The sequence below is a fragment of the Phyllobates terribilis genome, unplaced genomic scaffold, assembly GCF_046119375.1.
Source record: "Phyllobates terribilis strain yellow unplaced genomic scaffold, ASM4611937v1 Scaffold_1__5_contigs__length_1240528914, whole genome shotgun sequence".
NCBI classification, from domain to species: Eukaryota; Metazoa; Chordata; class Amphibia; order Anura; family Dendrobatidae; genus Phyllobates; species Phyllobates terribilis.
Genome location: NW_027362761.1, coordinates 728,944,707 through 728,962,905, shown reverse-complemented (window position 1 = coordinate 728,962,905; position 18,199 = coordinate 728,944,707). Strand labels below are relative to the sequence as shown.

Here is an 18,199-nt window from a genome sequence, read left to right as displayed (position 1 = left end):
GATCACGAAAAATGGAGACTCTACAGGTCTCGGAAAATGGTGCTATTTTTTTTTTTTATTTTTTTACCAAATTTTGGAATTTTTTTTTCACCACTTAAATATAAAAGAACCTATACATGTTTGGTGTCTACGAACTCTTAATGACCTGGAGAATAAGAATGGCAGGTCAGTTTTAGCATTCAGTGAACGTGGTAAAAAAATAAAATAAACTGTTGTATTGCAATTTTACCGCACTTGGAATTTTTTCCCCGTTTTACCGTACACGATATGGTAAAACTAGTAATGGCGTTGAAAAGTACAACTCGTCCCGCAATAAATAAGCCCTCACACGGCCATATTGACCAAAAAATAAAAACGCTATGGCTCTGGGAACAAGGGGAGCAAAAAACGAAAAAGCAAAAATGACAAAACCCAAGGTTGCGAAGGGGTTAAGCACTTAAAAGCTGCGATCATTAGCGACCTCTATTCATGTGGATAGTCTGTAAAAGGTGGCTTACTTTTATTAAAAAGTATTTGATTCATTAAAACTGACGTTTCTTGTGCCAGTCTTAATGAATTCATTGCATCTTACTCCTGCATTCTCCTCTTTAACCCCTTAAGGACCTTGGGATTTTTCATTTTTGCTTTTTCTGCGCCCCTTGTTCCCAGAGCCATAACTTTTTTTATTTTCCATCAATATGGCCATGTGAGGGCTTATTCTTTGCGAGACGAGTTGTACTTTTGAATGACATTACTGGCTTTACCATATCGTGTATGAGAAAACGGGGAAAAAAATTCCAAGTGCGGTGAAATTGCAAAAAAGTGCAATACCTCAGTTGTTGTGTTTTTTTTTTTTTTTTTTTTTTTTTTTTTTTTTCTACGTTCACTGAATGCTAAAACTAGACTAGAAGCAGCAGTTGTCTGATTGCTTCTACTGCATACAGGCGGTGAGCAGAACGCCTGTATGCAGTAGAAATGCTCATGTGCTATGAGCGCCGACCACTAGGTGGCGCTCATAGCAATCTCTACATGACAACCACAGGGGCCTGCTGCAGGCCCCAGGTTGTCATGCCCACGCATCGGTGACCTGCGATCATGTGATGGGGTCACTGATGGGTGAAGCTAATGCCGCGCTTCCCGCACAGCTATGTTAAATGCCGCTGTCAGATTGACAGCGGCATTTAACTGGTTAACAGCCGCGGGTGGATCGCAATTCCACCCACGGCTGTTGCGGGCACATGTCAGTTTTAAGAATCAGCCCTCACTGAACCGGGGGTGATGGCCTGGACCAGGGGTCTCAAACTCAGCTGGGCATATGGGCCGCACACGGAAAAACATTTAATTTGGGGGGCCGCATCATTTGCATGACAAAGTGACATTTTTAGTGATACCATTTTATTTTCTATACACCTTTTGAACTGGTCCTCATCTTGCAGACATGGTCCCCCATACTGTAGACATGGTCTCCCATCCAGGTCCCCCATACTGTAGACATGGTCTCCCATCCAGGTCCCCCATACTGTAGACATGGTCTCCCATCCAGGTCTCCCATCCAGGTCCCCCATACTGTAGACAGGGTCTCCCATCCAGGTCCCCCATACTGTAGACAGGGTCTCCCATCCAGGTCCCCCATACTGTAGACAGGGTTTCCCATACTGCGCACTGTACCCCCCTGTGCTGTATTTCACATGACAGAGAAAAAAAAAAAAATTCTCACCTGTCCTCCGTTCCCTCGGCGTCCTTTATGCACCTGTGGCCCGCAGGCACAGACGCCGTAACGATCGCGGCTCTCTCCAGCAGCCGCCGATATCAGCGCTCTAGTCCAGTGTATTGCCGCTCAGACCGGCTCTCTGCACAGCAATACCAGTGTCAGCCGCTGGCCTATCAGAGGCCAGCAACTGACATCTGCTCATGGTGGTGACGTCATACGCCGCTGCGCTGGTACGCAGATGTCAGCTGCTGCCCTCTGATAGGCCGGTGGCTGACACTGGTATTGCTGTGCAGAGAGCCGGTTTGAGCGGCAATACACTGGACTAGAGCGCTGATGTCGGCGGCTGCTGGAGAGAGCTGCGATCGTTACAGGGTCTGTGCCTGCGGGCCGCAAGAAGCAGCCGGAGGGGCCGCATGCGGCCTGCATGTTTGAGACCCCTGGCCTGGGGTGTACTAATATTCCCCAGGCTTTAAAGGGGTTAAGAGGTGCACGTGTCTCACCAAAAATGTTACTCCGTTCATTGAAAAAAAAATACCACCACCTTCCTTGAATTTCAACGGCGCTGCTTGAAAATACCACAAGGTGCAAATATTTCGCACAAGGCGCAAACACTTTGTATTGGCCTTATAGACTTTAAATAAAAAAGTTAAGTCTATGAAGTCACATTTTAAATTGGGGGCAGGAATAGAGCAGCACACTTAAATGACAAATCTCCTAAAACTTTTTTTTTTAATTTGGTCATGTTGAATATATGCCTTGCTTTTCTCTACACTACATGGGTACTGGTCATGCAAACTAGTAAATAAAAAGTGCTTGCCTTTGGCAATGCAGTCCCTGTGGAAGTTTATGTAAAGAAAGTTATTTTTGTAATTTACAAAGTTAGACTCCTGTAACTTTTAGTAAAATGAATGTGACTTTTTTTTTTTTTTTTTTTTTTTTTTTTTCCCCAGGCACGTTGGAGTGATTGCTTTTGAAAAGACAACTGGAAAACTGTCATGTGGACTTTAAAGTATTAATGTTCGTTTTTCTTTTTTTTGTGTGTGTAACTTAACACATCAGTTTTACATGCAAAAAAAGAAATTAATCACAATTTGAAAGTTTAAAGATTATGATGGAAATTTGTGTACATAATTGACTTTTTTTTTTATTGTCATTGGTTATATATTAAATTATTTTTAAACAGTTGTGTACTAACGCTCATTAAAAACCTGTAAGTTTGGTTCTTGGGGATAAAGCAGAAGGCTACAATCATAGAATTTTCATTGAAGCAACAAGGCCACATGTCTGCATGCATTGATTCATTTTGGGCATTAACCAACCCCTCACCAAAAAGCTAGTTTTATTAAAAAAATGTAATTGTGTGTATTTACTTAACTTATTTTATGTAGTTACTGATTGCTCTGAAAGTCAGTAATTATTTAAAAACAATGCATTTATAAACCTTATTTTCATTTTGTGGCTGGCACTTTTTCACAAGTGTGCCATCTGCTTCAAAAAATTGCCATCCTCCCATTAAAAAAAAAATCTGTATCAAAGCTGCACAGATAAAATTGTAAAAGAGGTACAACCCTCCTTGCTAGAAGAACTTAAGAGGGATGGTCCTCCAGGAGGTTTGGTTATCCCTAGCCTCATTCTCCCAGTTTTCAGCGACCCCTGACAAGAACCAAAAAGAGGAAAATATGTATGGAGGAGCAGTCAGATTCAGACTCGCAGGAAGGTCTAAGATCTTTCACTGGTGAGTGGTGGGAAGAAGGTGAGTTGGCTACAGGCACAAACCTGACTCAGGGAAATAAAAAATATCCTTTCTCTTCGGAAGATACAGAGGAGCTGCACAGCAGTGTGAAATACTATGGATGTGGGGGAGAAGAAAACTGCCCAGACAGTCCCAAGATGAGATGTTTGGGGTGCTTAAGACAAAGTGGTGTACACAAATTTTCAGAGGGGTCATTCCATGTCAAGTGAACCAATGAATATTACCACTATATTTTTAGTTATTTTGCTAATTTGTTCTTTGGTAGTACTGTGTTAAAGGATGCAAAATGTGAAGAAATTAAAAAAATATATCTAAGTTTTAGGGTTTTTTTTAATTGTGTAATGCAAGTTTGTGTGTCTGCCTTCACATTTCTCGTTGTAACTCTGCCAAGAAACAAGATAGGTTGGTGTTTTTCCCCATTTCTGTTACAAGAGTATCTTCATTAAGATATTTTACCCATGCAAAGTTTCAAAACGCATTTCTGTAAAATCAGTATCATTCCATTTTCAAAAAAAATCACATGTGCCTCCTATGCTCTTAGCCATGTCTCTCCCAAAATTCAAGTCAAGCTCTTAATGGGATCATACTGAAAAAAGCCTTCCCTATATAAAGTGTCAATTCAAAAATCTTTAATTCAGATCTGTCCAGCCTGTGGTCTAAAAGTGTAGGGTCTGTTTTCCAAATAAAGTTTTGGGGTTTTTTTATACTGGGAGGGATGCCTTGGCTGCTTCTTCACATGGGGAACAGCTGACTGGACTGTGAGATGAGCTTTATAAACACTCAAATCTTCCTGCTCAAACTGCTGTCCACCAATCCAGTCACATCTACCAGATCTGCCCAGTAACTGAATACCTGAGCAGATTCTAGAAAGGAGAGTAACACAAGCACACCCCTGAAGGGGTGTGGAATATAACAATAAAAAAAAATTAAAAAGGAACATATGAATAAATACCTAAAGGGGAAAATTAAGGGGTTAATACTGACAGAAGTGAAGTACTATTTAAAAAGCGAGAGGGGTAAAGGAGAACCCATTAAAGGGACTCGGCAATACCACACTTTCATTCCATTGCGTGAAACAGAAATAAAAACAAGGATTTTTTTCCATTCAGCAATGACAGTGGAAGTCCATGAAGTGACTGACAATGGCACAAGATTGGCAATGGATGACATAACTTGTTATGTGACCTGTGAATATGATCGGCACTGCTGGCTAAGGGACTCACCAAAGATTATTCTAATGAAGTAGAAGTGACTTGCATCTTTCTGGTTCATCTCCATTCTTTGTGTATCTAAGAAAACCAGATATATTAAAAGTAAGCAAAATTCAGACATAACTCGGGTGGACCCAAACACCATGACAGCCGTATGAAAGGGAATGCCCATTGTTAGTAAGATATTGTGGACAAGATTAAATCTCGCCCAGTACAAGGGACAAATTGATGAAAAAAAAGCTCAGTTCAAAGAATTATTAATTGTTCAGACTAGTTCATTTTTTATTTTAGAACTTGATGATTTAACTACTATACTGTTTAATAACTTGAAAAGGACAGGTCTAGTGTCATACTAAAAAAATATTGATACATGTATATTTAATATTGCTGCTTTTACTTTAGTATTAAACATATGATTAGGATGAGACTGTATTTAGAAAATCACACATAAAAATATGATTCCAAGGAGAGCCCAACTTGAATCTTTCTACAAATGTAACCAAGAACTGAAGTAACACATGCCTTTTTTGAAAATTTTATAACATTGTTTTTTCAAAATTGCGCATCAAATTTTGAATTTGACTCCTCAAAAACAAAGTATCAGCAAACATAATTTTGAGACCTATCAAATTAAAGCCTGTACCGTTATAAACAAAATAGTTCCTCTCCCATCCCTTTTTATCTTCTAACCCGAGATATGCTAAAAAAATGTAACCTCATACAAGGCCAAAATTCAGACTTTTTCAAAACTTTAGAAATCTATAAAAAATTAATGAAACTAAAAAATGCAAAAGCTTTTTTTTTTTTTTTTATAAAATTCACTTAAGTAGCACTTCAAAGAAAAAAAAAAAATCTGAAGGCACTGGGTAAAAAAAATATTCAGATTTGGATCACTTGACATGGAATGACCCAAGGGTCTAATATTGGATGAGTAAGAGAGTGTCCCACTAGAGCAGGGGTCTCAAACACGCGGGCCGCATGCGGCCCCTGAGGCTGCTTTATGCGGCCCGCAGGCACAGACCCCTTGACGATCCCGACCTGGTCCAGGAGGAGCCGCCGACAGCAGCGCTGAATTGCCACACAGAGACCGTCTCCCATCACTGCATTTCCAATGCCATTCCAATGCCAGCCGCTGGCCAATCAGAGGCCAGCAGCTGATATCTGCGTGTCGGCGCAGCGAGTATGACGTCATTGCCATATGCAGATGTCAGCTGCTGGCCTCTGATTGGCCGGCGGCTGACATTGAAAATGTTGTGCTGGGAGACAGTCTCTGTGCGGCAATGCAGCGCTGCTGTCGGCTCCTCCTGGACCAGGTCGGGATCGTCAAGGGGTCGGACTCTGGTGCCTGCGGGCCACATCTGCAGGAAGGCCGCCGAGGGAACGGAGGACAGGTGAGAATCATCTTTTTTTTTTTCTATTTTATGTGTGTGAAGAACAGCACAGGGGGCACATAGCCACAAGAGGGGACCTGGATGGGGCACATAGCCACAGGATGGGGACCTGGATGGGGCACATAGCCACAAGATGGGGACCTGGATGGGGCACATAGCCACAGGATGGGGACCTGGATGGGGCACAGAGTCACAGGATGGGGACCTGGATGGGGCACAGAGCCACAAGATGGGGACCTGGATGGGGCACAGAGCCACAGGATGGGGACCTGGATGGGGCACAGAGCCCCAAGATGGGGACCTGGATGGGGCACAGAGCCACAGGATGGGGACCTGGATGGGGCACATAGCCACAAGAGGGGACCTGGATGGGGCACATAGCCACAAGATGGGGACCTGGATGGGGCACATAGCCACAAGATGGGGACCTGGATGGGGCACATAGCCACAAGATGGGGACCTGGATGGGGCACATAGCCACAAGATGGGGACCTGGATGGGGCACATAGCCCCAAGATGGGGACCTGGATGGGGCACATTAGTACAAGATGGGCGCCAGGATGGGGCACGTTGCCACAGGATGGGGACCAGGATGGGGCACGTTGCCACAGGATGGGGACCTGGATGGGCCACAGAGCCACAGGATGGGGACCTGGATGGGGCACATAGCCACAAGAGGGGACCTGGATGGGGCACATAGCCACAAGATGGGGACCTGGATGGGGCACATAGCCACAAGATGGGGACCTGGATGGGGCACATAGCCACAAGATGGGGACCTGGATGGGGCACATAGCCACAAGATGGGGACCTGGATGGGGCACATAGCCACAAGATGGGGACCTGAATGGGGCACATAGCCACAAGAGGGGACCTGGATGGGGCACATAGCCACAAGAGGGGACCTGGATGGGGCACATAGCCACAGGATGGGGACCTGGATGGGGCACAGAGCCCCAAGATGGGGACCTGGATGGGCCACAGAGCCACAGGATGGGGACCTGGATGGGGCACATAGCCCCAAGATGGGGACCTGGATGGGGCACATTAGTACAAGATGGGCGCCAGGATGGGGCACGTTGCCACAGGATGGGGACCAGGATGGGGCACGTTGCCACAAGAGGGGACCTGGATGGGGCACATAGCCACAGGATGGGGACCTGGATGGGGCACAGAGCCCCAAGATGGGGACCTGGATGGGGCACATAGCCACAGGATGGGGACCTGGATGGGGCACATAGCCCCAAGATGGGGACCTGGACGGGGCACATTAGTACAAGATGGGCGCCAGGATGGGGCACGTTGCCACAGGATGGGGACCAGGATGGGGCACGTTGCCACAGGATGGGGACCTGGATGGGGCACGTTGCCACAGGATGGGGACCTGGATGGGGCACAGAGCCCCAAGATGGGGACCTGGATGGGCCACAGAGCCACAGGATGGGGACCTGGATGGGGCACATAGCCACAAGAGGGGACCTGGATGGGGCACATAGCCACAAGATGGGGACCTGGATGGGGCACATAGCCACAAGATGGGGACCTGGATGGGCCACAGAGCCACAAGATGGGGACCTGGATGGGGCACATAGCCCCAAGATGGGGACCTGGATGGGGCACATTAGTACAAGATGGGCGCCAGGATGGGGCACATAGCCACAGGATGGGGACCTGGATGGGGCACATAGCCACAGGATGGGGACCTGGATGGGGCACATAGCCACAGGATGGGGACCTGGATGGGGCACATAGCCACAAGAGGGGACCTGGATGGGGCACAGAGCCACAGGATGGGGACCTGGATGGGGCACAAAGCCCCAAGATGGGGACCTGGATGGGCCACAGAGCCACAGGATGGGGACCTGGATGGGGCACATAGCCACAAGAGGGGACCTGGATGGGGCACATAGCCACAAGATGGGGACCTGGATGGGGCACATAGCCACAAGATGGGGACCTGGATGGGGCACATAGCCACAAGATGGGGACCTGGATGGGCCACAGAGCCACAAGATGGGGACCTGGATGGGGCACATAGCCCCAAGATGGGGACCTGGATGGGGCACATTAGTACAAGATGGGCGCCAGGATGGGGCACATAGCCACAGGATGGGGACCTGGATGGGGCACATAGCCACAGGATGGGGACCTGGATGGGGCACATAGCCACAGGATGGGGACCTGGATGGGGCACATAGCCACAAGAGGGGACCTGGATGGGGCACAGAGCCCCAAGATGGGGACCTGGATGGGCCACAGAGCCACAGGATGGGGACCTGGATGGGGCACATAGCCCCAAGATGGGGACCTGGATGGGGCACATTAGTACAAGATGGGCGCCAGGATGGGGCACGTTGCCACAGGATGGGGACCAGGATGGGGCACGTTGCCACAAGAGGGGACCTGGATGGGGCACATAGCCACAGGATGGGGACCTGGATGGGGCACAGAGCCCCAAGATGGGGACCTGGATGGGGCACATAGCCCCAAGATGGGGACCTGGATGGGGCACATTAGTACAAGATGGGCGCCAGGATGGGGCACGTTGCCACAGGATGGGGACCAGGATGGGGCACGTTGCCACAGGATGGGGACCTGGATGGGGCACAGAGCCACAGGATGGGGACCTGGATGGGGCACAGAGCCCCAAGATGGGGACCTGGATGGGCCACAGAGCCACAGGATGGGGACCTGGATGGGGCACAGAGCCACAAGAGGGGACCTGGATGGGGCACATAGCCACAAGATGGGGACCTGGATGGGGCACAGAGCCACAGGATGGGGACCTGGATGGGGCACAGAGCCCCAAGATGGGGACCTGGATGGGCCACAGAGCCACAGGATGGGGACCTGGATGGGGCACAGAGCCCCAAGATGGGGACCTGGATGGGGCACATTAGTACAAGATGGGCGCCAGGATGGGGCACGTTGCCACAGGATGGGGACCAGGATGGGGCACGTTGCCACAAGAGGGGACCTGGATGGGGCACATAGCCACAGGATGGGGACCTGGATGGGGCACATAGCCCCAAGATGGGGACCTGGATGGGGCACATTAGTACAAGATGGGCGCCAGGATGGGGCACGTTGCCACAGGATGGGGACCAGGATGGGGCACGTTGCCACAGGATGGGGACCTGGATGGGGCACAGAGCCACAGGATGGGGACCTGGATGGGCCACAGAGCCACAGGATGGGGACCTGGATGGGGCACATAGCCACAAGATGGGGACCTGGATGGGGCACATAGCCACAAGAGGGGACCTGGATGGGGCACATAGCCACAAGATGGGGACCTGGATGGGGCACATAGCCACAAGATGGGGACCTGGATGGGGCACATAGCCACAAGATGGGGACCTGGATGGGGCACATAGCCACAAGATGGGGACCTGGATGGGGCACATAGCCACAGGATGGGGACCTGGATGGGGCACATAGCCACAGGATGGGGACCTGGATGGGGCACATAGCCACAGGATGGGGACCTGGATGGGGCACATAGCCCCAAGATGGGGACCTGGATGGGGCACATTAGTACAAGATGGGCGCCAGGATGGGGCACGTTGCCACAGGATGGGGACCTGGATGGGGCACATAGCCACAGGATGGGGACCTGGATGGGGCACATAGCCACAGGATGGGGACCTGGATGGGGCACATAGCCCCAGGATGGGGACCTGGATGGGGCATATTAGTACAAGATGGGCGCCAGGATGGGGCACGTTGCCACAGGATGGGGACCTGGATGGGGCACATAGCCACAAGATGGGGACCTGGATGGGGAACATTGCCACAGGATGGGGACCTGGATGGGGCATATAGCCACAGGATGGGGACCTGGATGGGGCACGTTAGTACAAGATGGGGACTTGGATGGGGAACATTACTACAAGATGTTTTCCATTATTACTATATGATGCTAATTGTAAGACAATATTACTGTATGTGGCCAATTGGGGGAAATAAAATAGTAAAAAAAATAAATAAAATAAAGCATGAAAAAATATTGGGCACTAAAAATGCTGTTTTATATGTAAACTAAAGTAAACACAAAAAAGTGCACGTTTATTATCGCCACATCCATAACGACCCAAGCCATAAAAAAATAAACACGGCAAAAATGTTCAAAAGGTGTATACAAAAAAAATGGTATCACTAAAAATGTCACATTGAACAAAGAATGCGGCCCCCCAAATTCAAATTTTTTCCATGTGCGGCCTATATACCCAGCCGAGTTTGAGACCCCTGCACTAGAGGAAGAAATATCTTAGTTCTGTTTGCATCCCTAAACACTTCTCTGAAAACTCCTAAAGTGTTGGTCGGAAATACCAAAAGTAGATATCCAAGTGGCAAAAAAAGACAACCTTGTCATTTGAAGATTCCTCACAACTAAGGGACCCAATGGATTGTAAAATGGACAGCCTGCTAAAGAATCCTCGGAGACTTCAGCAGCCCTACTGAACACAATTTGGTGATCAAGAATCTGCCCTTTGTCCCTCACAAAGCCAGCTCCTCATTGATACAGTAATTGATGCAAAAGGAGCCACGACCAAGTATTGAGTGCATTTACTGAACATACACTTCAGTAGGCCAACATTTTTGGATTTTAAAAACATTTTTCAAGCTGTTGTTATAAAATATTCTAATTTACTGAGATAATGATGTTTGTGTTTTCATTGGCTATAAGCCATAATCATCAACATTAACAGAAATAAACACTTGAATTGAATTGTATTAGACTTTCTCCCACTCCACGTGAGCTCTATTGAGTTTTTGTATAGTTCCTATTCAGGTCAGATACTGGACCACATTAATCTGTCACACATAGTTAACTTTGCTGCTACTGCATTTTACTTTTTGAATCAGCCTGCTAAATCTCATCACTACATGGACTTGTGTTACCCTCATAATGATTCAACTAACATCATCCCTATCCATATATGGATCCCTTCTAAGATGTTGCCATCTTGTGTTCATTCCTCGCCGATACACTTCAGTAAAATACATCTCCAGGCAGACCACTGTAGCAATATGGCTTCCAGACTGTGCTCCCCTAATGAATTGACCAGCTCTTCTCCTAACGCTATGGATCCTGGTTATCCTTTTGCATCTGTGGCCGGGAATCCACGAAGTGCCACATCACACCAAATAGCCCTATTTGCTCAATTTCACTCCATTCTACAATCAGAATCAAAATGTCAGACAAACTGACTAAAAACCTCACTAAAGAAATAAGAGAACTGGGTTCTCACACCACTGTTTTACAGGACAAAATGTACAACACCACCTCTGCCCTTATTTCTCACAAAAAAAATGAAGATTCTACAAGAGAAAATTCACACCCTCAGCAATAAATTAGAAGATTTTGAAAATCAACCCCAGAGGATCTTTCTTCATATTTGAGGCCACCCGGCATCAATCACAGATCTGCAATCTACTGTTACTTCCCTTTTTCAAGAACTTCTACTGGGAATATCCAACACATGCCTGGATATGGACCATATTAATCAAGCCCTAACTAAAAGCAAACCTCATGGCCCACCAGGAAACATCATCTTTAAACTTCTCTTATATTGTACCAAGGAACTGCTTCGGACAGCGGCACAGAATGCATCAAGCTTGACTTTTCAAGGCCATTCATATGAACTGAAGGACACAAAAATAGCATACACATATGAGTAAACACGCATACATTATATAAATCTATCCTAATTGTATTAATAGTATAGTCCCAATTATAAGGTTCTATATATGTGTATGCAAAAGGACCAAGAGTATAACATGATCCTCAGTAAATAATAATAATGTAAGCAAAAAGAAAACTGAGATAATGATCACAAGATGTAAAAACATACTTTTTATTTAAGGACAATTCAATCAAGATATCTGCAATGAATCTACAATGAAGGGTTTGCTCAACCGTTGAAGTCAGGTGCTCTGAAGTAATGAAAACTCAAAAAAATAGAAAAAACTTCGGCACACCACAAGTTTTCTTAACAACTTCAATATTTATTAATTTAAACCCCTTATGGCAAGGCAGATGATATACCAATGTTTCGGCCCCAAAAGGGTCTTTATCAAGGTATATGCTCAGTGCCGGGGTGCTTGTTACCAATAATGCGGTCATTCAATATGCAAGTAGGTTCGACATATGTAATAAAGTGCAAATGTGCAGATACATGCCTGTTATAATAGCATGGATCCCAAAAGCCACATGGATCATAATATGATATAAATATATAGATCAGTTAGGTAATGCCATATAACATTAAAATTCAACCATATCTACATTCATTATAATTGGTAATGAGCGAGTATGTTCTGTTAACCCTTTCGCCGAGTATGCTCGGGCCGAGCTCCGAGTATTTACAGCTGCTCGGTGATATACTTGAATCACTCCCGGGTGCATGATTTGCGACTGTTTGACAGTTTTAATACATGTGAGGAATGTCTATTTCTTACACATTCCTCACATGTAATAAAGCTATCAAACAGTTGCAAATCATGCACACGGGAGTGATTCAAACATATCTCCGAGCAGCTGTAAGTACTCGGAGCTCGGCCCGAGCATACTCGGCGAAAGGGTTAACAGAACATACTCGCTCATCACTAATTATAATCAAGCAATCATGGGTCCATGTTCTGTAATGCACAGTGCTGGCAGCCCTGACAAAGACAGACAAATGAAAATATAAAAAGTATACCTGAATAGATGTAGACAGCGGTGTCCTCAGTATGCCCCCTCCCCGATGCTCATTTCGGAGGATATTCGTCAGTGGGTGAGGTCATCTAGGGTGAACTGATTTAAATATGCAGTCTCAGCCAATGAGAGGTGGTTGGGGTGTGGGACGACACATTCGCGCACAGGAGGCCCAGGAAGACCACCGCCCCCATGACGGTGATGTCTAGGCAACGGAAGACACAGGCAACGAAGGCCGCCCTGGTGCAGTGTGTGCATGTGCACCACCCCATCGGCCGTATTAGGCAAGATCACAATGCATGACGATATAACAAATAGACGGACATCAGTGTATTCTCGAAATAAAGCACAACATGGCATGCAATAAGCATGTGTGGAAAAACTATATATAGATAATTGAATATATATAAATAAGATAAACAAGACTGTACAACCACAAATATTAGCAATGCATTATATATATAAAAAAATACATATGTGTCATAAAAGAAATAATCATACAAAGTTTATATATCTGTAAGCTTGCGAGCAGGGCCCTCACTCCTTTTAATATCTGAGTTATGCTTATTCTGTAACGTGTGTATTATCTGTATAAGTCCCCCCTAAAATTGTAAAGTGCTGCGGATAATGTTGGCGCTATAAAAATTATTATTATTATATCAAAAATACATCTATACCTATATATATATATATATATATATATATATATATATATATATACAGTGCTGGCCAAAAGTATTGGCACCCCTGCAATTCTGTCAGATAATACTCAGTTTCTTCCTGAAAATGATTGCAATCACAAATTCTTTGGTATTATTCTCTTCATTTAATTTGTCTTCAATGAAAAAAACACAAAAAGAATCGTCCTAAAGCCAAATTGGATATAATTCCACACCAAACCTAAAAAAGGGGGTGGACAAAAGTATTCGCACCCTTTGAAAAATCATGTGATGCTTCTCTAATTCTTGTAATTAACAGGACCTGTAACTTACCTGTGGCACCTAACAGGTGTTGGCAATAACTAAATCACACTTGCAGCCAGTTAACATGGATTAAAGTTGACTCAACCTCTGTCCTGTGTCCTTGTGTGTACCACATTGAGCATGGAGAAAAGAAAGAAGACCAAAGAACTGTCTGAGGACTTGAGAAACCAAATTGTGAGGAAGCATGAGCAATCTCAAGGCTACAAGTCCATCTCCAAAGACCTGAATGTTCCTGTGTCTTCCGTACGCAGTGTCATCAAGAAGTTTAAAGCCCATGGCACTGTGGCTAACCTCCCTAGATGTGGACGGAAAAGAAAAATTGACGAGAGATTTCAACGCAAGATTGTGCGGATGTTGGATAAAGAACCTCGACTAACATCCAAACAAGTTCAAGCTGCCCTGCAGTCCGAGGGTACAACAGTGTCAACCCGTACTATCCGTCGACGTCTGAATGAAAAGGGACTGTATGGTAGGATACCCAGGAAGACCCCACTTCTTACCCCGAGACATAAAAAAGCCAGGCTGGAGTTTGCCAAAACTTACCTGAGAAAGCCTAAAACGTTTTGGAAGAATGTTCTCTGGTCAGATGAGACAAAAGTAGAGCTTTTTGGGAAAAAGCATCAACATAGTGTACTGAAAAAAAAAGAGGCATTCAAAGAAAAGAACACGGTCCCTACAGTCAAACATGGCGGAGGTTCCCTGATATTTTGGGGTTGCTTTGCGGCCTCTGGCACTGGACTGCTTGACCGTGTGCATGGCATTATGAAGTCTGAAGACTACCAACAAATTTTGCAGCATAATGCAGGGGCCAGTGTGAGAAAGCTGGGTCTCCCTCAGAGGTCATGGGTCTTCCAGCAGGTCAATGACCCAAAACACACTTCCAAAAGCACTATAAAATGGTTTTAGAGAAAGCACTGGAGACTTCTAAGGTGGCCAGCAATGAGTCCAGACCTAAATCCCCTAGAACACCTGTGGAGAGATCTCAAAATGGCAGTTTGGAGAAGGCACTCTTCAAATATCAGGGACCTGGGGCAGTTTGCCAAAGAAGAATGGTCTACAATTCCAGTAGAGCATTGTAAGAAACTCATTGATGGTTACCGGAAGCGGTTGTTCGCAGTTATTTTGGCTAAAGATTGTGCAACCAAGTATTAGGCTGAGGGTGCCAATACTTTTGTCCGGCCCTTTTTTGGAGTTTTGTGTGAAATGATCAATGATTTGATTTTTGCTTCATTCCCTTTTGTGTTTTTTCCTTGTAAGCAAATTAAAAGAAGAGAATAATACCAAAGAATTTGTGATTGCAATCATTTTCAGGAAGAAACTGAGTATTATCTGACAGAATTGCAGGGGTGCCAATACTTTTGGCCAGCACTGTATATATATATATATATATATATATATATACACACACACACATGTATAGTGATTATAGACAAAAATTTATAAAGATTATAACGGCTATATATAACAGTTTATATACAAAATAATTATATATAAAAAAAAGTCTATACAATAATTCATACTGTGAACATATGTATTGGATTGTGAGAAAGCAGGAGTGTCAGGATATAATGAAAAATAATATATAAAATGTATCTTACAAAAATGTAAACTATGTAAAATGGCATGTAGTACATATAGTGCATGAAATCCATATTTTAAGTGAAGTGTAGTGTATGTATGAGTAAAAAATATTAAAAAAATGTATGAAAAGACTGCAATAGTCAGATTACAAGGCTTGTTAAAGGGTCGATAGTTACTTGTAAAATTGCTGCTTCCAACTGATGGCGCTATAGTGTTCAAATTCTCTTCCTCTCTGAAGAGGCAATTTGCATATTACATTTCCCAGAGGAGCATTGCACGGTGAATAAGCTGCCTTACATTGGCATGCCAGAGCTGGTATGTCACTCTTCACATGGAGAAATGTTACCCTTGAAAAAAAAAGTGAAATGGTGTATAAGAGTGTGCATAAAGTGCCACATTGCAAATAATCTACTGTACAGGTGATATCGCTAATGACTAGTGTGTGCACAAAGTGTATATATCAAACACAACAGTTATAAAATGAAATGTTAAAATTTGTATTTGTGATTGTACATACATTGAAAAAGATATTGTGCTGTTAATCAAAAGTCCAATAACATCCTAAATTCCAAAATACTAATAATACTAATAGGTTTTTCATGTATACTTTATAATAGTCCAATATTAAGAATGAAGTATTCTTTTGCAACATATATATATATATATATATATATATATATATATATATATATTGTAATGCAGCAGCTTGCTAGCATTACTGTAAAGGTCCAGGATGTGTTTTACCTGACCATGTACCTTCCCCTTTAACTGACTGTGACATCACACAGGTCCTGTATGCACAGTAAAGCTCTGTACACATGGCTGGGACAGCACACAGGACCTATACACACAGCTGACTGATCACATGACTGTGACATCAGCAAGGTCCTGTCAGTATGTGGGTGTCTGTGCACAGGATATATAAACCCTGGTGATTTGAGACAGGTGTGTGAGGCCTGTGCTCCGTGTGTGTGTGGGACACCGTTTGTGAGAGGCCTAGTGAGGCCAAGAGTGAAGCCTGGCAGCCTGAAAGGCTGAGCCCGGATCCTGTGCGTGGATGTCAGTTTCCTTTGAGGGAGAGCCGGCTTGTTGAGGAACCCTGAAAGGCACAGGCTGGATGTCAAGTGTGGAAGACATACCAGTAGCCTACTAGGGGACAACGGCTAGAGACCCCTACCTGGGAAGCCACAAAGCCACAGTGGTGACAAGCGTAATGGACTGAGACAGCTAAACCCGGCAAAGGTAATACCCTGTGCTATATGGACATTGTGATATGAACATTGCTATATTTGCCTTACCGTAAGCTGTAACCTGGAGCAAGTGGGCCTGTGTGCCACTTGGCTCATGAACATTGTGTTAATGTGTGTCGGCGTGCTACGGAGTTGGACCCGGCGAACTGTGGCTTATGAAGTAATAGTAATAAACTGCAGCATTGTGAGAAAATACGTAAAGACATTGCACGTGTGCATTGACTGACGCAGCGAAGCGAGTAACCCCAATATGATGACTAGCGCTGCCTTACATATGGTTCGAGAGTGCGGGCAACGGCAGCCCGGTTGCTAGCGTCAACGGCACAGGACGACGAGTGTGGATAAAGCATCTTGCGGAAACTCGGGGTTGCGAAGATTGGCGTCGCACTCAAACCTGGTTTGCTGTGGCTTGGCGGGGCTCACGAAGTTTAAAGCATCTTGCGGCAACTCAGCGGGGTTGCGAAGATTACCGTCGCACTCAAACCTGGTTTGCGGTGTCTCGGTGGGGCCACGAATATTTTTCCGGGAGAGCAGTGAAGTGCTAGTGTGAACAGCGTACCGCGATGGCTGTGAGCAAAGCAGCAGATCTGTCTGGAGCTGTTGAGCGGTTGAAGGGCCGGTTGGGACCGGAGCAGGTATTTGGGAAACTTTTACTGGACATGGTGCAGGAACCGCAGGAGCTGAGGGCACCATATGGAATGGCGGCAGTGGACCGTTCTATGGACTCTCCGGGGGCGCCAATGTTGTCCCAGAGTGCCCGGGGAGGTGGTAAGAGATGTTGTGAACTGAGTCCTAAGACTACTGCTGATTTTTTGTGTAAAAATTACCCTGCCGTTGTGGTTGTTAAAAAGGAGGTGGAGTCAAAAAAGGGGGCGGATTTTCACAAGAGTGTGGAGTGTAGAAAACTGAAAATTGTTACTGGTTGTGGGTTGGTACCTCCTAAAAATGACAATGTGATCGTTGATAACGGGGTAACTCCAGTAGAAGGGGGTGACGTCAAAGTGGGAGGTGACCTGTTAGTCCACAACACCATGGGGAGTGACACAGACCCCGTAGATGACTGTGACACTATGAAAGTAAAAAGTGAGTTCAGTCAGGAGGGGCTAGACGAGGGGAGAGAGTCCCCCTCTCGTCGTCGACGGCGCAAGGGCCACTAAAAGGTTGCTCCAGTAGTACTCCCTGAAAATGAAAATAAAGAATATAGTACTGTGTGCCTATGCTTCAAGTGTGGATCCTCCTTTAGAGGTAGAAGAGGAGATGACGTTGCCAGTAGCAACCTCCGGTACGGTACTGAGACTGACGAGTCAGGATCCGACAGCCCTGAAAGGGGAGGCGGCCAGTCGTGACCAAGAGCTGGAGCCTATCAGGCCGCAGTGTCAGATTGACATGCAGCAGTTATGTGGAAACCTGGGGAACGTGTCCTCAGACCAGCTGAACCTGGAGTCTGAGCAGCAGAAAATATACCAGGTTATGAGGAACTGGCAGCGAGACATGGAGGGAAGCAACGCGGAAATTAACCATTGGAAGGAAATGTTCTACGGAATTAAGGAGGACCGCCGCAAAATCAAGGAGGAGGTTTTTCAATTACAGATTGACAAAGCGGTGTGTGAAGATGAGTTATGCGAGGTGAAAGATCG

At 45.5% G+C, this 18,199-nt stretch overlaps 1 protein-coding gene across 4 annotated transcripts in view; it reads left to right on the top strand.

Annotated features, from left to right (window-relative positions):
- The window catches only part of POLE4 (DNA polymerase epsilon 4, accessory subunit), a 66,634-nt gene extending 63,762 nt beyond the window's left edge, over positions 1-2,872 (top strand). For all 4 annotated transcript variants that reach the window (XR_012323503.1, XM_073686374.1, XM_073686372.1 and 1 more), the window contains one exon: positions 2,641-2,872. Coding sequence is in view for 2 of the 4 variants with exons in the window: in XM_073686374.1 (XP_073542475.1) it covers positions 2,641-2,654 (14 nt within the window). In the remaining 2 variants the exon portion in view is untranslated. The remainder of the gene's footprint in view (positions 1-2,640) is intronic.
- The last annotated feature ends 15,327 nt before the right edge of the window (positions 2,873-18,199 follow it).